The 22,564-nt window shown below is 54.0% G+C and overlaps 2 protein-coding genes across 4 annotated transcripts in view; both read left to right on the forward strand.

The window, feature by feature from the left end:
• LOC307096082 (cystathionine beta-synthase-like) overlaps positions 1 to 13,441 on the forward strand; it is a 54,720-nt gene extending 41,279 nt beyond the window's left edge. The window contains exons 2-4 of the mRNA XM_079765656.1: positions 12,511 to 12,590; positions 12,677 to 12,811; positions 13,250 to 13,441. Coding sequence (XP_079621782.1) covers positions 12,564 to 12,590; positions 12,677 to 12,811; positions 13,250 to 13,411 — 324 coding nt within the window. The 5' untranslated portion in view covers positions 12,511 to 12,563 and the 3' untranslated portion in view covers positions 13,412 to 13,441. The remainder of the gene's footprint in view (positions 1 to 12,510; positions 12,591 to 12,676; positions 12,812 to 13,249) is intronic.
• Positions 111 to 5,561, forward strand: CRYAA (crystallin alpha A). 3 transcript variants are annotated; one of them, XR_013813241.1, is made up of 4 exons: positions 111 to 280; positions 662 to 929; positions 1,162 to 2,521; positions 3,750 to 3,774. XR_013813241.1 is itself a non-coding variant. In XM_079765639.1 (4 exons), exons 1-4 carry the CDS (start codon positions 741 to 743, stop codon positions 3,957 to 3,959), a joined length of 609 nt encoding a protein of 202 aa, XP_079621765.1. In that variant the 5' UTR covers positions 111 to 740; the 3' UTR covers positions 3,960 to 5,561. The 3 variants fall into 3 exon arrangements, 2 of the variants coding, with proteins under 2 accessions (XP_079621765.1, XP_079621764.1); XM_079765639.1 differs by having other exon boundaries at positions 111 to 929; positions 1,162 to 1,248; positions 2,399 to 2,521; positions 3,750 to 5,561; XM_079765638.1 differs by having other exon boundaries at positions 111 to 929; positions 2,399 to 2,521; positions 3,750 to 5,559.
• Positions 13,442 to 22,564: the final 9,123 nt, after the last annotated feature.

Consider the following 22,564-nt stretch of genomic DNA (forward strand, 5'->3'; position numbering starts at 1 on the left):
ATTTCACAACTACAGATGTGCATCAATTTTGTTAGCAGGAAGAATAGAGGTGATTCTGGTTTTTTAAAAAAATTTATTGATTTTTTTACGGAGAGGAAGGGAGAGGGATAGATAGTTAGAAACATCGATGATAGAGAAACGTTGATCAGCTGCCTCCTGCACACCCTCTACTGGGGTTGTGCCTGCAACCAAGGTACATGCCCTTGACCAGAATCAAACCCGGGATCCTTCAGTCCTCAGGCTGACGCTTCATCCACTGAGCCAAACTGGCTCGGGCGAGGTAATTCTGTTTTGACAATCAGTGTGCCCTCACCTGGTAGCTGTGGGGTTGGGGGCCACGTGTCTAGCCTTGTGTCTTAGTTTCCTCGTCTGTGACACGGGTCTGAGCGCCCACAGGGAGGGTGGCCATGACCACACAGGACCACGTAGGCAGACAGCAGGAATGCATCCGGGGGGAGGGATGAGCCTTCACTGTCCCCCAGACGAGGAGGGGTGGCCGAGAGCCGCTAGGAGAGCTGCTGGGAGTGGCGGTCAGCGCCCGGCTGGGAGTGGCGGGCTCTCAGCCAGGCCCCGTTTCTGCTGACTGGGCAGCCTCCCTCCTGAGCTCACGCTTTCGGACGAATCCCCTGACGCCTGCATCCTGTCCCGGGCGTGTATATAGGCAGGGCCCGCGCCCGGCTCCCCACTGCGCTGCCCAGAGGCCCTGCTGAGTCCCGGGTCCTGCAGCCCCGACGCCCACCATGGACATCGCCATCCAGCACCCCTGGCTCAGGCGCGCCCTGGGCCCCTTCCTCCCCAGCCGCCTCTTCGACCAGTTTTTCGGCGAGGGCCTCTTCGAGTGCGACCTGCTGCCCTTCCTGTCCTCCACCGTCAGCCCCTACTACCGCCAGTCCCTGTTCCGCACCGCGCTGGACTCCGGCATCTCCGAGGTGAGGGCTGGCCGGGGAGGGCCGGGTGTGGTGCCCGGAGGAGCAGCGGCTGGGGTTTCTGAGGGCTGCCCCGGAGCTGCGAGCTCTCTCCTACTGTGTGGAGTGCCTGGCGACAGCTGCGGGGCCACTTTCCCCCTCGCCCCAGTTCCCCTACAGCAGAGCCTCCGGTGCCTCTGGGGAGGGGTCGAGAGGGAGCCTGCCTGGGCCCGACCGCTGTCTTTTCCTCCATCAGCTCATGACCCATATGTGGTTTGTAATGCACCAACCACATGCTGGAAGCCCCAAGAGCAACCCCACCAAGGCAAGTTCGATGGCCGACGCGAGCTGTGTGGTCAGCAGCAGAAGCCTGGGTGTGGGGGCTGCCCAGGTCCCGAGCGGAGGGCCTACGGGAAGCCCGGGTCGGCCAGCGGAGAGGTGGAGAGTGGGCTCATCCCGCACCTGCCCAGGTGCCCAAGGCAGCGAGAGCCACCCGTCTTCCCTCCCTGAGACGGACCCCAGGCCCCGAGTGCTGGGTGCCAGGTCTGCCCACCCTCTAAGCCAGGGGAGGGACCTTCCTCCTGCCAATGCCAAGGGCCATTGGGTATTTATAACATCACTCGTGGCCATACGGAATGATCAACTTAAAAATGAGCTGCTCTATTGGGTCAGACATTTCATTAACTCACCCCTGATGCCTTACTAGTAGCAGGGCCAGGCCAAGCGATTCCAGGGGCCTTAAGTGGCCGGAGGGCTGGGCACTCCTCACCCTGGTTGAACGCAGGCCTGCCCAGAGCTGACACACGCGGATCTACCCCAGCGGCCAGAACAGCCTAAACACAGGTTCTGAGTGCAGGTGGCAGCCACCTCGTGGGCTGTTGGGCGCGGCCAGTCAATGGGAAAGGACAGGGCCCTGGGCCTTTCTACCTTATGCAGCTTTAGTCCAGGTGCTAGGTCCACCCGCCCAGCCAGCCAGCCAACAACCAACCTTACCCAAACCAACCAGCCAGCCAGCCAACCAACAACCAACCTTACCCAACCAGCCAGCCAGCCAACCAACAACCAACCTTACCCAACCAGCCAGCCAGCCAACCAACAACCAACCTTACCCAACCAACAACAGCCAGCCAACAACCAACCTTACCCAACCAACAACAGCCAGCCAACCACTAGCCAACCAGCCATCCATCCTACAACAGATGCTCGGCTGCAACCAGCCAGTGGGCTCGCTACCAACCAGACATCCACAGACACCACTCCTTGCACCAGGCCTGGCTGTCAGCCGAGTGTCCACACAGCCTCGGTCACTGGTCCCCTGCGTGTGTCTAAGGAGAGGCCAGAGCTGTGACCCGCAGTTTCTGTCCTGATGGTTGGGGGCGGAGCCGCCGGCCACTCCACCCTGGCCACTCTGGCCGGCCCGGCAGGGACCACAGCAGCAACTCCCCTCCCTGAGCCTCAGCCCAGGGAGACCCACACGGGCGTTTGGGTTCCAGGTCCGATCCGACCGGGACAAGTTTGCCATCTTCCTGGACGTGAAGCACTTCTCCCCGGAGGACCTTACCGTGAAGGTGCAGGAGGACTTCGTGGAGATCCACGGCAAGCACAGCGAGAGGCAGGTGAGGCCGAGCCCCGAGCCGTGAGAGGGCCGCCCCAGGGCTCCGGGATCCAGGCTTCTCCGGGGGGCGGGGGGGCGTCCCTCCTCCTCAGCCTAGCTGCCGCCCAGTGGGGGCGGGGATCTGAGCCCTCGCAGGCCCAGCAGCCTGGCGAAGGCCTGGGGCTGTCCTGCTCCCTCCAGACCACCTGTGGATGGGGTGGGGTTAGGACGACCCGCTGAAATGCCGAGCACCAAGCTGGCGGGCTCAGGTTTTGTCACGCGCCCAGCTTTGGAGGGCGAGTGGTGACGACAGCGTAGCTGGCACTCGTCGGTGCTGCAGACGCTTTGTGTGTGTTTACACGGTCACCTCTCGGCAGCCCTTCACGACCAGCGCCCCATTATCTTGAGTTGGCTGGTGGCACGGCCAGGCTCAGGGAGGCCCTTGGCCTGCCCAGTCCTGCAGCCAAGGCGGGCTGGGGTGTAAGGGCGCCTGGGCACTGGAGCTGGGGGGGGGGGGGCAGGGTCTCCGGCAGAGCTGGGAAGGCCCACGGGCGGTCACAGGCATGCACTGTCCCCACGTGAAGTGGACAGGACGGGGGGCCTGCGGGCACCATGCTGGCAGCGCCAGCTTCTCGTGGCCGGGGTCAGAGACCAGGGGTTCCGTCGATGTCTGGAGGAGCCGTGGGTGTTGCGGGGGGGGGGGGGGGGGGTGGCCACTGTCCATGCCACTTGTTTAGCCAGCTCAGCCCAGGATGCTCCTCCCCGGAGGGCTCTCAGCCTTCCCACCTGGAGGAGGGACGGGGCCCAGGGGCCGAATGTGGGCTAGCGCGCCTAGGAGAGTGGGTTCCTGTGCTTAGCTGGGGCTTTCTGACCCTCAGGTGGATCCAGGGACCCTGAGCCCGAGCAGCCTGTGGGGTCACAGGGACAGGGATACCTGACCCGGGGCAGGAGCAGATCAGTCATGAGATTTCAGAGAGAAGTTAGTTAGAGCCAACTCCTTGGCAGTGAAGGGCCTGGGCAGGCAGGACCATTGTGGAGGGAGGCGGGGGTGGAGGAGATGGGGGTTGGGGGGATGGAGGGGATGGGGTGGGGGTAGGCGGATCTCAGCAGGAGCCCCGCCTCCCCGCTCTGCCTGGGAGAGGCCATGGGCTTGACCCTCGTGCTGTCCAGGAGGCCCTACTCCCTGTGGGGCTGCTGCCCCCGCGGTAGGGGCTGGTGGCCTCCCTGACGGTGCCCGCCTCGCCCCCCAGGACGACCATGGCTACATCTCCCGCGAGTTCCACCGCCGCTACCGCCTGCCTTCCAACGTGGACCAGTCGGCTCTCTCCTGCTCCCTGTCTGCCGACGGCATGCTGACCTTCTCTGGTCCCAAGGTCGCATCTGCTGGGGATGCGGGCCACAGCGACCGAGCGATCCCCGTGTCGCGGGAGGAGAAACCCGGCTCTGCCCCCTCGTCCTGAGCTGGGCCTCGCGCCCCTGCCACCCGCTGCTGCCCCTGCGACCATCCATGGGGAGCCCCAGAAACGGGGCCTTTGTCTTCCTTCGCTTTCCTCTTTCTCGTTTCCTTCTCCTCTTCTCCGAGGGAGTGAGGGTTTGAGACCGTAGCCTGGAGGGTTTGGGACCTCGGTCGGAGGTGCTGCGACCTCAGGGTGACCCAGATCCCAACACCGGCCAGTTGGTGGGAGTGACAGCCATCCCAGCTCCGTTAGACAAGTGCCCGTCCTCCTGGGGGACGCAGGCCGCCTCGGCTGACGGAGGCCAGAGAACCGCCGTGCCGGCCATCCCCGGGTGCCTCCCAGCCAGGCGCATCTGACCGCGGCAGCGGGCACCCGCGTCAGGGCCCGGCGTGGGCCTGCCACGTGTCCCCGGCCCCCAGGGGCCGACCCGTGAAGGCCCGTGTGCCCGGCCCTCAGCAGCCCGCTTCTCTCAGACCGCCCTCCCTCCTCCTTCCCCCCTGCACTCCGCCCCTGGGCGTCTGGCACCCCTGACAGGGCAGCCTGTGGCAGTCAATAAAGAGCAGGTGACACAGCACCCGCCGCCTGGTGGCCCTGCTGTCTCCGTGCGGGCAGAGGGGGGAGTCGTGGAGAAGGGGCGACACAGCGCAGAGCGGGGGTGTGAGGGGGAGGACATGACTCACCTGTTCCTGTTCTGTCTCATTTCTAAGGGACCTGTCACTTCCTGCTTCCAGTCCCTGCCTGGCTTCACAGGAGGGAGAGGTTTTCAGAATGCGGGGAGGGAAGAAGCTGGGAGGCTCTGTCCCCTGGGCTCCTGGGAACTGGGTGCCAGGCGGGGCCTTGCCCTCTGCCCCGCCCCATGCCCGCCCCGAGGGCTGCTCTCCGGGCTCCCCTGGGATGAGCTTTAGGGATCCTACCCCCTGGATTCCTAAGGGATGAGAAACAGCATCCGGCGTGGCAGGACGCATCCACCTCTATTTGGCACCAGGCCCTGGCTCCCCCAGGGGAGGCACCACCCCACTGCCTCCTCCCCCTGAAAAAGGCTCGGGGTCTTTGGGGGTGTGGGGAGACCAGAGCTGAGCGCCCTCACCAGGAGCAGGAGCTCAGTGTTCACCTGACTCCCTAAGGTGGCCACGAGACAAGGCCTGGGGCCCACAGCCTCAGGGCAGGGGTGGCTCAGCCAGGGGCCCTGGCAGGTGCAGTGACCACAGAGAGGCTGAGGTGTGTGGCCAGATGGGACAGCAGACATTGTGGCCGGATGGACTCTGCCTCTTTGGTCAGGCCGGGTAAAGGGTCCTCTCCCGGGGAGCCCAGGGGACTGCCCTCGGGCGGTGCCCCTCTTTTTGATACAAACTAGACCCCCAGAAGGGAGGACACACGAAAAAAAAATTTCCCAAAGTGATTCCTTTCCACACGCATCAGTGTGCTGTCATTTTAAGTGGAGAGCAATGCACACACACAGACACACACGCACACATGCACACACCCCTGTGTCTCTATCACTCTGGGCTTGGCCCCCATCCAAAGAAGGGCCCTCACCCCTGTGGGAGTTTCCCCAGATTCCTCCTACCCCACCCACCCCTCCTTCCTGCAGGAAGGCCCCCCACTCCTGCCAGTTAATCCATACCCACAAAGAACATGGGGAGCCTCGTGTGGGAGGCAAAAGTGGCCTCTGCATTGGGGCTGGGCCGGAGTCTCTGAGCTCCTCGCTCCTCCCGAGTCTCCTCAGACCGGCTGTCCTTAGAGACGCTGTCACTTTTGCGCAGCCTGACGTGTCATCGAACCCAAAGTAGGGGCTCGGGGTCCTGTTGGGTGCGGCTGCAGCCATAACCGAGCTGTCCTTAGGTGCCCGTGGTCCTGTGGTCACTGCAGTCCTTGCTTAGGCCTTGTCATGGCTGAGCTGTGTCCCCCATTGAGGCCCTAAGCACCTCAGGGTGTGGCTGTATTTGGAGATGGTTCCAGTTAAATGAAGGTCACTAGGTGGACCCTGTTCCAACAGGTGGGTGTCCCTATAAGAAGAGGTTAGGACAAAGTCACACACAGAGGTACGACCAGGTGAGGACACAGGGAGGAAACAGCCAACTGCAATTGAAGGCGAGAGGCCTCAGGGGAACCAGCCCTGCAGACACCTTGGTCTTGGACTTCCAGCTTCCAGACTGGGAGGCCACACACTTCTGCTGTGTAAGGCCCCGCCTGTGTATTTGTGCGGGGGCTGAGCTGACTGCTGCGGGCCTGAAGACACTGGGCCTCTGGTGACAGTGGCGCTAGGCTCACAGATCCTGGATCACGCTCCCTGGGGATTTGCAGGGAGTGCCGGGGCCCAGCCCAGGCAGGGGAGCCAAGATAGCCCCCCATCCTGGAATGATCCCCGACTTCCTCAGACCCACACATTGGCCCTTCCAGCTCCAGGGGGCAGTCTGACACCATCAGAGGTTCCTGCCCAACATCAGGCCTCGGGCTGTTGCAGGAAGAACCCAGAGGACTGTCTGCACCCTCCCCCTCCTCCTTCAGCTCAGCTAGTCTACCTGTGAGACCTGGGGCGCATCCCCTGGGCGGGTTCAGAGCCTGCACACCTGCTGCTGCCGGGTCTCCGCTGGCCGGCCCTCGCTCACCCTCACCTCGTCCATCTCTGTCACTCTCCCCTCAGGGGCACCCCAGACAGGCCTAGGCCACCAGAGCCAGGCCCCACCCACTCTTGGGTACCTGGCTGTTCCCACTACAAAAACCTTAAAGATGAGGGTGGCCAGTCTCCCCCAAAACCGCTGGCCCTTGTGACCCTCCCAGAGTGCTTATAAATACAGATTCACAGGCCCCACCCGGACCCCCGGATGGAAGTGTGCAGGGCTGGAGGCCAGGAGTCTGTGTTCTTAGTAATCCCCAGGTGATGCCTGTGGCCAGCAAACCTGGGAGATTCTGGAAAGCAGTGGCCGCCTCTCTGGGCACAGGAATGAGCAGGCAGAGGTCTCTCTGAAGCTGCCTCTCTGATCCCAGGGTCACTCTCTCCTCCCACCCAAGATGAGACTTGAATGGAGTCACGGGTTTTGGAGCAAGAAAGAGCCATAACACCTGCTGGACCCTCGTTACCACTTTAAGCAGCAGTAGTAGGAAAACATTCACTGCACACCTACTGTGTGCCAGCTGCTCTGCCAATCACATTGGAGCCTGGTACCCCCACTTAGCCCCCCCAGAAGCCTGCATGGGGCTCAGCTGTTAGGGGGGAGATCCAGATTTCAGGGCTGAGTCCCTTGTCTGGTGTTCCCCACTGGCGATGGCCTGGCCAGGACCCACCCCATCTGCCTGACCCCAAAGCAGGACTCAACCCCTCGGGCATATTTATCAACCCTCCTGAGCAGGCATCCTCAAACTACGGCCTGCGGGCCGCATGCGGGTGTTTTTGCCGTTTTGTTTTTTTACTTCAAAATAAGATATGTGCAGTGTGCATAGGAATTTGTTCATAGTTTTTTTTAAACTATAGTCCGGACCTCCAACGGTCTGAGGGACAGTGAACTGTCCTGTTTAAAAAGTTTGAGGACCCCTGTTCCTGAGGATCATATTGCCGTCCTCCCCAGTTCATGAGGGTGGTGGACTGGACTTGCGAGCAAGTGACCAGCGCAGATAACCACATGCGATTCCAACACTCACCACCAGGTGGCAGCAGAGTCCTTGCCTTGGCCACCCACACACCCAGCAGGCAGCAGACATTGAGCCCGTCACTGAGGTCACCTTCATGGTCCAGACAGTGGGAAGCTGAGCAGCACACATCTGCAGAGGGCCTGGTTGCTGCGGCCGGGCTGGAGATGCGGAGCTCTGGGGGACGCACCCTGACCCCCGGGAGTGGGGTCCAGCACTGGAGACTGGAGCAGGGAGACACAGAGAGCCGCACAGGGAGCCAGTGGTATTTCCTTACAACGAGCAGTTTGTGTTCCCTTTACTTGTTTGTAAAATCATTTGAAAAAGGAGGAGTCCCTTCTGGCAGATCAGCACTGTGCTAGGCTCCCCCAGGGCTCCCTGTGCCAGAGGACGGAGGACAACACCCTCCCTGCCTCTCCTGGGAACGCTCAGAGCAGCTTCCTGTCTGTCCTGTCCTCAGAGGCCTGTGTGGGGCTGGGCAGGGCAGGGCAGGGCAGGGCAGGGCAGGGCAGGGCAGGGCAGGGCGGGGCAGGGCAGGGCGGGGCGGGGAATCAGCCCTGGCAGGCAGCCCCAGAGCCTAACACAGACAGCAGTGTTACGTTTCAAATATCCTGCCAGCCCGATGTTGCACGTGTCCATCCTGGAGCGGGCTGAGCCCCAGAGGCTGTGCACACATGTTAGATGCAGTGAGAGAGGGAAAGGAGCCCAGGTGCTGAGGGGCAGGCCGGGACAGACAACCTCAGGGCAGTGCAGCCTCCTCCGCAGGCAGGCTCAGCCACAGGGCAGTCTCCTCCGCAGGAGTGCTTCTCCGCAGGGCAGGCTCCTCCACAGGGCAGGCTCCTCCACAGGGCAGGCTTTTCCGCAGGGCAGGCTCCTCCACGGGGCAGGCTCCTCCACAGGGCAGGCTTCTCCTCAGGGCAGGCTCCTCCACAGGGCAGGCTCCTCCACAGGGCAGCCTCTTCCACGGGGCAGGCTCCTCCACAGGGCAGGCTCCTCCTCAGGGCAGGCTCCTCCGCAGGGCAGGCTCCTCCACAGGGCAGCCTCTTCCACGGGGCAGGCTTCTCCTCAGGGCAGGCTCCTCCACAGGGCAGGCTTCTCCTCAGGGCAGGCTTCTCCACAGGGCAGGCTCCTCCGCAGGGCAGGCTCCTCCACAGGGCAGGCTCCTTCACAGGGCAGGCTTCTCCTCAGGGCAGGCTTCTCAACGGGGCAGGCTTCTCCACAGGGCAGGCTCCTCCACAGGGCAGTCTTCTCAACGGGGCAGGCTTCTCCACAGGGCAGGCTCTTCCGCAGGGCAGGCTCCTCCACAGGGCAGCCTCTTCCACAGGGTAGGCTCCTCCACGGGGCAGGCTTCTCCTCAGGGCAGGCTCCTCCGCAGGGCAGGCTTCTCCTCAGGGCAGGCTCCTCCACAGGGCAGGCTCCTCCACAGGGCAGGCTCCTCCACAGGACAGGCTCCTCCAAAGGGCAGGCTTCTCCTCAGGGCAGGCTTCTCCTCAGGGCAGGCTCCTCCACAGGGCAGGCTCCTCCGCGGGGCAGGCTCCTCCGCGGGGCAGGCTCCTCCACGGGGCAGGCTCCTCCACGGGGCAGGCTTCTCCTCAGGGCAGGCTTCTCCGCAGGGCAGGCTCCTCCGCAGGGCAGGCTCCTCCACAGGGCAGGCTCCTCCACGGGGCAGGCTTCTCCACGGGGCAGGCTTCTCCACAGGGCAGGCTCCTCCTCAGGGCAGGCTCCTCCACGGGGCAGGCTTCTCCACAGGGCAGGCTCCTCCACGGGGCAGGCTTCTCCTCAGGGCAGGCTTCTCCACAGGGCAGGCTCCTCCACGGGGCAGGCTCCTCCACAGGGCAGGCTTCTCCACAGGGCAGGCTCCTCCACGGGGCAGGCTCCTCCACAGGGCAGGCTCTTCCGCAGGTCAGGCTCCTCCACAGGGCAGCTTCCTCCACAGGGCAGGCTCCTCCGTAGGGCAGGCTCCTCCTTAGGGCAGGCTCCTCCTCAGGGCAGGCTGCTCCGCAGGGCAGGCTCCTCCTTAGGGCAGGCTCCTCCGCAGGGCAGGCTTCTCCTCAGGGCAGGCTCCTCCACAGGGCAGGCTCCTCCGCAGGGCAGGCTCCTCCACAGGGCAGCCTCTTCCACAGGGCAGGCTCCTCCACAGGGCAGGCTTCTCCACGGGGCAGGCTTCTCCTCAGGGCAGGCTTCTCCTCAGGGGAGCCTCTTCTGCAGGGCAGGCTCTTCCACAGGGCAGGCTCCTCCGCAGGGCAGGCTCCTCCGCAGGGCAGGCTTCTCCACAGGGCAGGCTTCTCCGCAGGGCAGGCTTCTCCACAGGCAGGCTCCTCCTCAGGGTAGGCTCCTCCTCAGGGCAGGCTCCTCCGCAGGGCAGGCTCCTCCACAGGGCAGGCTCCTCTGCAGGGCAGGCATCTCCTCAGGGCAGCCTCTTCTGCAAAGCAGGCTCCTCCACAGGGTAGGCTCCTCCTCAGGGCAGGCTCCTCCGCAGGGCAGGCTTCTCCTCAGGGCAGGCTTCTCCTCAGGGGAGCCTCTTCTGCAGGGCAGGCTCTTCCACAGGGCAGGCTCCTCCGCAGGGCAGGCTCCTCCACAAGGCAGGCTTCTCCACAGGGCAGGATCCTCGCAGGGCAAGCTCCTCCCCAGGACAGGCTTCTCCTCAGGGCAGGCTTCTCTTCGGGGCAGGCTCCTCCACAGGGCAGCCTCTTCCACAGGGCAGGCTCCTCCTCAGGGCAGGCTCCTCCGCAGGGCAGGCTCCTCCACAGGGCAGGCTCCTCTGCAGGGCAGGCATCTCCTCAGGGCAGCCTCTTCTGCAAAGCAGGCTCCTCCACAGGGTAGGCTCCTCCTCAGGGCAGGCTCCTCCGCAGGCAGGCTTCTCCTCAGGGCAGGCTTCTCCACAGGGCAGGCTCCTCTTCAGGGCAGGGTTACTCCATAGATAAGGCTTCTCTGCAGGGCAGCCTCTTCCGCAGGGTAGGCTTCTCCTCAGGGTTGGCTCCTCCACAGGGCAGGATCCTCCACAGGGCAGCCTCTTCCACAGGGCAGGCTTCTCTGCAAGGGAGGCTTCTCCACAGGATAGGCTTCTCCACAGGACAGGATCCTCCACTGGGCAGGCTTCTCCTCAGGGCAGGCTTCTCCTCAGGGCAGGCTTCTCCTCATGGCAACCTCCTCAGCAGGGCAAGCTCCTCTGCAGGGCAGGCTCCTTCACAGGACAGGCTTCTCCACAGGGCAGCTTCTCCTCAGGGCATGCTCCTCTGCAGGGCAGGCTTCTAGCAGGGCAGCCTCCTCTGCAGGGCAGGCTCCTCCACAGAGCAGGCTTCTCCCCAGGACAGGCTTACTCCAAAGGCAGGCTTCTCCACAGAGAAGGCTTCTCCTCAGGGCAGGCTCCTCCACAGGGCAGGGTTACTACATAAATTTTCTTGAATTTAGCAGACAGTACTCGTATTATTTATATTTTATAGTGGCGGCAAGAAGTCTAGCGCCGGCTTTGAAAGTGACACTTACGACTTACGTTACGGCAAATTCAGAGGAAAAATAATACAAGTTAGTATTGTTATTATTTAGAAAGAAATATAGGATTAAAATTAAAATAATTTTTAAAATGTAGTTACTTTATAATAATCAAATTAATTTAATTTATAAACTAACAATAAAATATGTTCATGTAATTATGTACCTACTTACTGTGTTTTTAAGCAATATGTATATAATAATTTATAATATAATTTTACTATTTTTGCGTTCTATGAAAATTTTTGTTGCTCCATATAGACCAAATTTTTAATCAAGAACCCCGCCCCCTGGTCAATGGTGTCCCGCTTTACCAATGTTAAAATCTGGTCACCTTACCTTAGATCCCTCCGGCTGCCCTAACAGATAGCTCCAAGGGCGGCTTAGCCAGCACGCCAGCTCCCTCCCCTCCTGGGGGTTGAGGCCGGGTCAGGGGTTTGCAGGGCTGGTTCCTCCTGCGGCCTCTCCTTGGCGTGTGGACGCTGTCTCCCTGCGTCCTCACGCGGCCGCCCCTCTCCACGTGTCTGTGTCCTCCTCTCTTATTCCGGGGACACCTGTCTACGGATTAGGAACCACCCCGTGACCTCACTTAACCTTACTCCACGCTTCAAAGACCACCCCCAAGCACAGCTGCTTTCTGAGATGATGGGGGTTGGACTTCAGTGTAGGAATTTCCGAGGATACAGTTCAGCCCCTAACCGTGCCACCTGGCCCCCGCATCCATGCCCTTCTCACATGCAAGTCATCCCAGTGGCCCCAACAAATCCGCTCCTTCCAGCAGCATCTCTGCAGGCCCAGGTCTCCTCTCCATCAGGGGTGGGGGCGAGTCCTCCTGGCAGGTTCCTCCAGCTGTGAGCCTGCGAAACCTGGCGGGTCATGGGATTCCAAAATACAGTGGAGGGACAGGCATAGGACAGACTCCCCTGTTGCAAAGGGAGGAACCAGACAGAAGGAGGGGTGCTTGGTCCCCAGCAAGCCTGAAGCCCAGTCGGGCAAATTCCGTCGGGTCTTACGACTCCACAGTAATCCTCTTCGGCTCGAACCCCTGCCCTCTGGACAGTGGCCCTGACCCCTTTGTGACCAGGGAGTGCTGGTCTCTGCCTGCCCCCAGGGCCATCTCCCTTTCCTGGAAGGACCGGGGTGCCCACCCGCAGCCCACAGTGTTTGCTCTTCCTGCTACGGTTCCCGGCCCCACATGGAGCCGTGGGCACCAGCAGAGGCTGGAGGAATTGAGTTTGTGTTTGCGCCCTGGCTTTCCTTCCCTGTGAGCACACGCCCTTTTAGCTCGTCTCCGCATTCTCTCTCCTCCCTGAGGACAGAGGGGGCTGTGGGGCTTGGGGGAACCCTGTAGTGCCCGCTCCGTGGGCCCTCGGGGCTGGTCTCTGGCAGCCTAGACCAGGCTGCGGGTGCCCGGGGCTCACCATGTGCTTCGCAGGGATCGGGCTGGCCCTGGCGGCCGCGGTGAAGGGCTACCGCTGCATCATCGTGATGCCAGAGAAGATGAGCATGGAGAAGGTAGGTCGGTGGGGGCCTGTCTCCCAGGACCCCTCCCCCAGCCCGGGAGGCCCGGCGGGGGGTCAAGGCTCGATGTTGCTCTGCAGGTAGACGTCCTGCGGGCCCTGGGGGCCGAGATTGTGAGGACACCCACCAACGCCAGGTTCGACTCGCCCGAGTCACATGTGGGGGTGGCGTGGAGGCTGAAGAATGAGATCCCCAATTCTCACATCCTGGACCAGGTGAGGCTCGGGGCCTGGGGTGAATGTGCATTGAGTGTGGACCAGGGGGGCGCTCCTGGGGGTGTCGGGGGTGGGGTGGTGCCACGTTTGCAGCAGGAATGGGGGCTGCCGAGAGGACTGACAGTGGTGGCTCATGTCCTGGGCTTCTCCCAGTTGGGGAACCTCCAGCGTGCGGCCAGCGCCTCAGTTCATCGCACTGGGTGGGCGTGCCTTCGGCTGAGGACCCTGGAGGCCCTCGGAAGGTGTAAAAGCCTTTTTCACTGGACGCTCTTCTGTCTCACTTATTTCGCTCCTGGGTTAGTTCAGAAATTCACATCTGAAGAGCTGGGTTTAATGTTTTGTGTCTGCTGAGGCTCCTAAAACTGCCCGATGCCCTGTGCCTGCTGCCATTTCAGGGTCTCTGACTTCCTCTCACTGCCCTTTGCTCTCTCCGTGCAGTACCGCAACATCAACAACCCCGTGACTCACTACGACAGCACGGCCGAGGAGATCCTGCAGCAGTGTGATGGTGTGTGCGTCTACCCTAACCCCGCCCCATCCTCACTGCCGCTCTCCCTGGTTGCCTGGGAGTGTACAAGTCACTTATCCACTCTTTGGTAAACTCCTATTCATCCTTCAAAACCCAGATCAAATGCCCCCTCTCTGAAGTGCTATGCAGAGCATCTCTCTAGAGCGGTTTCTACTTCTGTTGTGCTCTCTTGCGCAATATCAGGCAGTCTTGTTTGTCTGCCCAGCTGCACAAGCTCCTGAGTGCAGGCAGTGAGTATGTCCTTGGCTGGGCTGGGCTCCAGGTGGAAATTCACATTGCTGAAGGGCACTAGGCATCAAGCCCTGACTTGGGCCTTAAGGTTTTTTCCATTTCTGAGCTTGGGTGGTAATGCCAATGACTAGCTTACTCTCTATACAGACGTGAGGCTCCCTGGAACATTTCCACGTAACTGGTGCCAAGGCCCGTGGGGTTGTGATGTCTCCTGAAGGGCTGTTTCCCTACGAGATATGGGGGGATTCTGTCAGGTGGTGGGATTCAGGCATTTGCTCACCAAAGTTTTATGTGTGAGAATTCTCTCATTTGGCAAAAACAGCCCTCCGCCTTGGCATGGGGGCCCGAGTGGACTTGTCTGCAGGATGCCTGGGCTGGTGCTCAACAGCGAGAGAGCCAGAAGATTTCTGAACCAAGCCTGAGGGATTTATTCTATTTCCTGCATAATTTAGTTACCTTTTTGTCATCGTCCAAAAGCAAACAGCATAAGAAAATTCATCATGTCTGGCCGGTGTGCCTCAGTAAAATCATCTGGGCCTGACTATTATTTTTTACAAGGTGAACGAAAATGTGATTTATGTTACAAAACTTTTTTTAAAGAAAGATATTAGAAATAACATCGTAATCTGAGAAAATCTTCACCCCAGTACTTACCACATCATATCTTACTCTGCCTAGCTAATAGCCCTAACGTTCCCTTTAACAAGGTTTTCTACTCTCATTATTCCTCTTAAAACCCACATGCTTCACATCTCTTCGCTACCTATAAATGGCCTGCTTGTCTGCATCCATCGGTGTCTGGGACCCCACAGGAGGCGGGCTCACTCCTTCCACATCAGGTTCAGAGCAGTTGGGATCTTGCTCCGTTTTTAACTCTGTTACTACTTGTATCTGTGAAAGGAAGAGGATACTTTTTGTTACTAAACAAGAAACAAACTGCTAGTAAGTGTTCTATTATCAAACAGGAATGCAATGGGCAGGGTAACCGCCAGCTGTGTGATTGGTAACAATACAAATACCACCCACAAACTCCTTTCTAATTGAATGTTTAATAAAAGGCCAAAGGTCAAATTTCCAAATCACTTAAAAACAAAGAGGACTGATATATGTGAAATGCTTATGATTTTCAAAATCATAATAACCAGACATTCCTGAAGGGAATTGGTCCATATGCAATCTTACTGTCTGCCCGCCTGCCGTATAGCCTCATGCTGGATAATACTGCAGTAAGAGAAGAGTAAACAAAATTGTCCAAGCTTTTCTTGTCATAAAAACAACTCATATCCAATATGCTACATATCTCTGACAGGCCTGAAATTCTCCCCTGTCTATGCTTAAACTTCAGGAATACATAAACTATAATTCTTTTAAAAAGTCACTCTATTCAGGAAATAAAAACCAGCTGTGTTTAAAGAAATAGTATTAAATATAAGAGGAAGTCTTTAAGATACTATCATTTACATTGCTTTAAACTAGCGATGTTTGTAAGTTAGGTAAAAAGTATTTAAATTCTTAAACGTAAACAATTCAGTTTACAAAAATATAAAACAAAACTGCCGCAGTAAACTTGTAATTACCCATGAGCAGATTACCTCCCACCCCTGCGCAGCCCTGGCTGCCATGCCTCTGGCCTCAAGGAAGCAGCCTGTTGGGTGCACTGGGGTGGGGGCTCATCCCCAGGGGACGGGAGAGCCCCAACGTGATCCCTCCCTGACACCCAGGGCTGTGGCCAAGGAAGCAGTCCTCAGGTCCAGCTCTCCAATAGTCCAGAGTGACAATTCCATTCTGGTGCCTTTAAAATATATTTCTTTATTGATTTCAGAGAGGAAGGGAGAGGGATAGAGAGATAGAAACATCAATGATGAGAATCATTGATCAGCTGCCTCCTGCACACCCCCTATTGGGGATCGAGCCCGCAACCCAGGCATGTGCCCTTGGCCAGAATCGAACCCGGGACCCTTCAGTCTGTAAGCCGATGCTCTATCCACTGAGCCAAACCGGCTAGGGCCATTCTGGTGCCTTTAAATGGCACAGTATACTTGGGAAATTGTTCTTCTCTCTTAAAAAAACAAAACAAAACACTAAAGCAACACACTAATGCCCACTCAAACACAGTCTTTTTTGGGGGGGAAATCTGACAGTATTATAAAAAACCCTTAAGAGATTTATTTCAAGGTTTCTTTTGTAATGACTGTGAAACAATAAATGTTCAACCTCACAGGAATGGTTAAATAAATTTGGTATATGAATAATATTAAGTGCTTATGTTCTCGCCTGCCGGAAACCGAACATTGTAACTTGGTAGTTAAATGTGAAAAGGGAATCCGGGAAGGCTGGTCAACCTTGAAGCTAAAGGTCAGAGCCAACCACTCCCTACCTAATTGAGACAATGGTAACTGAGGCAACTTCCCCACCAAATAATCATGTAAATCCTTGTTGATAAGATAATCTGCCTGTTACTGAAATTTCCTGCCTAAAGGACATGGGTGTATCTCAGAACCCCAATAAAAGGGATGGCAAAGGCCAGAGCTGCGGCAGTCCTCCCGCTAGAGGTGGACTCCCGCCTGGCCCCCCATTTACCCAAATTAACTCTTTCCCAGTCTCTTTTCATTTTGAGTGTGGCCTTCTCCAGAAACCGGACCTGAACGGGAACCCTGAAACACGTGGGACGTGAAAGCGGCTCCCACATCTGGCGCCCACACGGAGGATATGATAGTTTTCGCCTAGAGCGAAGGAGGAAAAATACACCGAGAAAAGGTGTGGAAAATTCACTGGAAAAAGGTGAGGGAAATTCACCACACTCAAAAGCCCACGGCCAGCTGCAGAGTCGCAATCTGTAAGTAGGGAGGGAACGTCTTTTTCAGCCAGGCTAATGGGGAAGAATTAGGTTATAAATATAAAGTAAACTCTATTATAGACTTTTTGGTTTGCATGCTTAAAGAATGTGGTTTCTTGTTCAAATTGGAATCTTGATTGATATTTGGAGTCTGAAGTCTGTAATAGGAAGTGGGACTCCACTGCTGAAACCGCCTCTGGTGCAGAGAAATTCAAAGGTGGCAGAAGAGGGCAAGGCTATCTACTTGCCTGCAATGAGATTACTTACTCAATGCTTTGTTTAAAAATTATAAAAGAACTCACAGGGATATGCAAATCTTGGCCAAATTGGGTGTTAGTTATTACTTTGGAAAGCAAAAAAGAATGAAAAAATTTAAGATCTGTCTATCTTTTAAGCATGAAAAGAAATTCTGCCAGATCTGTTGCTGAAACTTTTTTTCCAGCTAATGACTTAAAGCTTTTATAAATTCATAAATGCATCCGGGATTTCCGTGCACATGTAAAGGGAAAAGGCCAGTTTAAAAACGAGTGCACATAGTTTTGAGCTGAACTTGACCTTTTGCTGTGTACAGAATAAAAACCTGAGACTGTTTTGGCCTTAAAAATGGCTGATATGAACCAGGGAAAGAAATACAGGCTAGTTTCCCAAGGCATCTAAAGTAGCTCTTTTGAAATTTCCCGCCAGAGGCAAGTAACCACCAGGAAGTAGTCAAATTTATTTATGAATGGCTGAGAGTTTGCTTCTCAGTTTCCCAGGGCAGAAAAAACATGGTTTAAAGTTAATCATTAGATTTTAAAATTTATTCTTAAAACTATAAAGGTGTTATTAATCCAAGAACTGCAAATATTTGACTTGCAGGCTCTGAAAGGTTAAGGTTCAGATTGAACTGGGAGATATGATGTAAATGTGGTAACTAAATGCCTAGAGTATAGCAACTTAATTTTTGAGAAAATAAAATGTTGTGTTTTCTCTGATGATTAGGAATTCAATAAATGTTACTTATTGGTCTGATTTAAAAAGAAGGATTAATTCTGTGATACAGTTTAAATGTAATTGATATTCTTTAAGATAATTTAAGTATATAATCTTTAAATCATATATGTATATATTATATATTATACGTTTGATCTTTCCAAGTGTATTTCAAGACTGAGAGTAACTTTTAGACATTTCACGGGCCCCAAAATGTTACAAAAGTCTATTCTCTCTTAAAAAATATTTTTTTAAATTAAACCGATTGATACTTGAAATCGCATGGAAAGCTTTATCAAATAAAAATTAATTAATATATTTTACTTGTTTTGAAAGTTTTCGCCTATAAAAAAGGGCAAAAAACAATATTTCTTAAATATAGCCAAAATTTTCAACAGCAGTAGAATTTCAAGAATGCGAAAAGTATGCTTTTAGATCAGACCAATAAAGTATCAAATAAGTTTACTGAATAAGTTTCTTTGCCTTTTTTAATTAAAGATACCTACTTAAGTTACTTTATAAATTAGACGTTTTAAAATATAATCAAGGTCAAGGAGAAACCAAGATGGCGGCATAAGGTAAACACCTAATTGTTCCCTACCACAACAATTTTGAAACTACAACTGGAAAACAGAGTGCACACCATCCAGAACCATCGGAAAGCTGGCAGAGTGGAAAACCTACAACTAGAGAAAAAAAGAGAGGGGGACGCTAAGCCTCAGGAGCTGTGGAGGTGCGGAGATCCGTGAGCGTGGAAAGGGCAGGCGGCTGAATATGTGGCAGGCTTGCTCGCAGCGCGCGAAGAGGGAGGGCAGCAGACGCTGCATGGCTAGCTTTCTCATTTGGGAGAGAAACAAAACCTCCCGACTGCACTGAAATCCAGCTGTGGTTGGGAAGAAACTGGTCTGTTTGGCAGCGGGCGAGGCTCGAAAGCTGCCTTCTCTCAGAGGCGCGCAGCCATTGATTAGGGCACCTCTTAGGGCGGCGCAGACGGAAACCAAGTTTGTCTGTGCCATTCTGAGACTCCGCCCCATCCAAGCTGAGCACAGCCCTCCCAGTGGCTGGATTTCTCATTTGGGAGAAAAACAAAACCTCCGGTCTGCACTGAAATCAAGCCCCAGCTAGGGAGAAACTGGTCTGTTAGGCAGTGGGAGAGGCTCGAAAGCTGCCTTCTCTCAGAGGCATGCAGCCATTAATTCGGGCACGGAGAAACCGCCCCTCTTAGGGCGGAGCAGATGGGAAACCAAAGCTTGTCTGCGCCACCCTGAGACTCCGCCCCATCCAAGCTGAGCACAGAAGCTCTCCCAGCGGAGACACTGCTGATCCTCACAGCCAACTGGCTTGGAGATCAACTCCCGCCAGTGATACCAACAATCCCAACCACTCTGAACTCCAGTTTCTGGGGACACGTGGGGGACCCAGACGCCTACAGGACTCTCGGTCATCGGTCGGAGAGTGAGAGTGACTTTTCTGTCGGTGTGGATGACACCAGATTTCAACCACTCTCATAAGGGACACATTCAAGAGGCAGACTCAGTGAGCACCAAAGCCCTACTGTGTCTCCAGCACAGCAATTCTTCCGTTATAGACACAGCAGGCCCTCACAACCAATTGGACCGGAGGTCAATTCCTCCCAGTGTACCAACAGCAATCAGGGCTTTTAACTACACCAAGACTTTCCACTCAGCCCACAAAGGGGAGTACCAAGAGCGACCACCTAGGGTGATTGGGGAAGCTGAGCTACTGGCCCCTATAGGTCACCGACCACACAAAGCCACTCCATCAACACAGGGAGGCAGCCAAAATGTGGAGACATCGAAGTATGTCACAAGTAGGAGAGATAGATGAAAGCAAACTAATGGACGACACAGTGTTCAGAACCATATTTATAAGGTTACTCAAGAATCTTCTAAAAACCGCTGAGAAACTTGAAGAGACCTTCAAGGACCTAAATGAGAATACCAAAAAAATGGAAAAGGACCAGTCAGAAATTATGCATACACTGTCTGAAATAAAGAATATACAGAGTAGACCACCGCACCCATAGAGTCAAACCAAAGATCTGGAATATGAGGAAGAAAAAAACACCCAACCAGAGAGGCGGAAAGAAAGAAGAATCCAAAAGTGTGAGGATAGCATAAGGAGCCTCCGGGATGGCTTTAAGCATACCAATATCCGAATTTTTGGGGTGCCAGAAGAGAGAGAGCAAGATACTGAAAACCTATTTGAAGAAATAATGACAGAAAACTTCCCCCACCTGGTGAAAGAAATAGACTTACAAGTTCAGGAAGCACACAGAACCCCAAACAAGAGGAATCCAAAGAGGACCACACCAAGACACATCATAATTAAAATGCCAAGGGCAAAAGACAAAGAGAGAATCTTACAAGCAGCAAGAGAAAAACAGTTAGTTACCTACAAGGGAGCACCCATACGACTGTCAGCTGATTTCTCAACAGAAACTATGCAGGCCAGACGGGAATGGCAAGAAATATTCAAAGTGATGAATAGCAAGAACCTACAACCAAGACTACTCTACCCAGCAAAGTTATCATTCAGAATTGAAGGGCAGATAAAGAGCTTCACAGATAAGAAAAAGCTAAAGGAGTTCATCACCACCAAACCAGTATTATATGAAATGCTAAAAGGTATTCTTTAAAAAGAGGAAAAAGAAGAAAAAAGTAAAGATAAAAATTATGAACAACAAATACATATCTATCAACAAGTGATTCTAAAAATCAAGTGAATTAAAAATCTGAGGAACAGAATAAACTGGTGAACATAATAGAATCAGAGGCATAGAATGGGAGTGGATTGATAATTCTTAGGGGGAAAGGGGTGTCTGTGTGGGGGGTATGGGAAGAGACTGGACAAAAATCATACACCTATGGATAAGGACAACGGGCGGGGGGAGGGAACCGGGTGATGGGGAGATATGGGGGAAAAAAAGGAGAAACAATTGTAATAATCTGAACAATAAAGATTTATTAAAAAAATAATAAAATAAAATATAATCAAGGTCTCATATAAATTACATGAGAAGCCAATGTTTTTTGTTTGAGAAGCCAATATTTTTCTTTCTTTCTTTCTTTCTTTCTTTCTTTCTTTCTTTCTTTTTTTTTTTACAGAGAGGAAGAGAGTGGGATAGAGAGTCAGAAACATCGATGAGAGAGAAACATCGATCAGCCGCCTCCTGCACACCCCCCACTGGGGATGTGCCCGCAACCAAGGCACATGCCCTTGACCGGAATCGAACCCGGGACCCTTGAGTCCGCAGGCCGACGCTCTATCCACTGGGCCAAACCGGTCTCGGCGAGAAGCCAATATTTTTATAAATAATTGAATCCTAACTTTATGTAGCCGCTTGCATTTTTAATTAAGCTAGAGGCGGGGCAACATATGCGGCTTGTGAATTCAGACGTAAATTTGCTTTATTTTTTAAATGAAGATACCTACTTTAATTACTTAAAAAATTAGCTTATTAAATTATAATCAAGGTTTTCAGCTAAATGAAAAGCCGCTAGGCAATGATTAATAACCTGTTTTGCTGTTTCTCCTGTAGATGCAGTAGCCCATATTACTTTTGAAAAGGTATCTGCAGAGACATGTAATGCCCCAAGGCGTCCAAAGGAATTATAATGTGTTACATCCATTTGCCAGATATGGTCTCTTAGCAAACCTCTGGGGTTGACTCCTGTATTAGGCCCTTGAGGTAGATGTAACATGCAAGTTGGACATTCCTTAATAATCTGTTTTGCCTGTTGTCGAGTAATTGAGAATTGTTTAGACAGCATTTTGGCAGGCTGATGTAAAAGCTGATGAGATTCTAAGGCTTCTTTTAATAAAGCAACCAATTGATCAGCCTGTGCATTTCCTTTTGTTAAAGGACCAGGTAAGACACTATGAGCCCTGATGTGAGTGATATAAAACGGATATTGTCTCTGTTGTACAATCTGCTGAACTTGTTTGAATAGTAAAAATAAACTTTGGTCACTAAGCCATTTCAACCGAGCAGTTTCAATTCTATTCACTAAGTTCGCAGCATAAAAGGAATCAGAGACAATATTAAGAGGCTCTTGGGAATCCTGCAATGCAGCCTTAATAGCTTCTAGTTCAATTCTTTGTACAGAAGTATGACTGGTCAGTATGCCGTCATGGGAATTCCAAAAATTATTAAAACTAAATGGATGTAACGCATTATAATCCCTTTGGACACCTTGGGGCATTACATGTCTCTGTAGATACCTTTTCAAAAGTCCTATGGGCTACTGCATCTACAGGAGAAACGGCAAAACAGGTTATTAATCATTGCCTAGCTGCTTTTTCCATCATGGGAGTTCCAAAAATTATTAAAACTGATAATGGGCCTGCTTACGCAAGTTGTCAATTCCAGGAATTTTGTAAAAGGTGGAAAATTCAGCATATTACAGGAATACCATATAATTCCCAAGGACAGGCCATTATTGAACGATAGCATCAGCGGCTAAAATCCCAACTTGAAAAACAAAAAGGGGGGATAATGGAGAAATCACCTGCGGGTAGGCTGCACCAAGCCTTAATTACTTTAAATTTTTTCACTTGTGGTGATGAAGGAAGGACACCTGTGGAACTACATTGGTGCCAGAATAAAACAAAAGAAAATGGTCTAGTTAAATGGAAGGATCCCGAATCTGGTTTATGGAAGGGACCTGATCCATTATTAACCTTTGGCAGAGGGTATGCTTGTATATTCCCAGAAAATTTTTCCAAACGCGTGTGGATTCCTGCTAGAAATATTAAACTGCAACAGGGATCCAAGAGAGAAACTAGCCAGACTAATGAGGACTTTGCGCCTGGAGTCATACCATGCAGCTGCAGATAATCAACTACCACAGCCACAGAGGGCAGCGACTCCAAGCAGTCCACTGAAGATGAGAAGCAGGAGGAGAACGAGCCGGACAACAAACAGCCCGGAGAGCACCTGGGGCATGGTAAAGAAGACGGTACAGACGCCTGACGCCTGAGAACGTCTTTCTTGCCATGCTGTACGGTAATATTACCTGGGACAAATGTGGAAGTGTTTTGGACTTATGTTCCTGACCCTTCATGGATAAGACCCCTTACGTGGGCTGATCCCCTGACTAATGTAGTCACCAATAATACCAAACACCTTGATCATCCAGGAGGAAAATGGGTGGGGCAAGGA

Source organism: Cnephaeus nilssonii (assembly GCF_951640355.1).
Source record: "Cnephaeus nilssonii genome assembly, chromosome: 3".
Classification (NCBI taxonomy): domain Eukaryota; kingdom Metazoa; phylum Chordata; class Mammalia; order Chiroptera; family Vespertilionidae; genus Cnephaeus; species Cnephaeus nilssonii.

Coding starts and splice junctions, on each gene's coding strand:
- CRYAA (XM_079765639.1), top strand. CDS start 741: ATGGACATCGCCATCCAGCACCCCTGGCTCAGGCGCGCCCTGGGCCCC. Junction 1,249..2,398: donor AGGCAAGTTCGATGGCCGAC/GCGAGCTGTGTG, acceptor TTTGGGTTCCAG/GTCCGATCCGACCGGGACAA. Junction 2,522..3,749: donor GCAAGCACAGCGAGAGGCAG/GTGAGGCCGAGC, acceptor CTCGCCCCCCAG/GACGACCATGGCTACATCTC.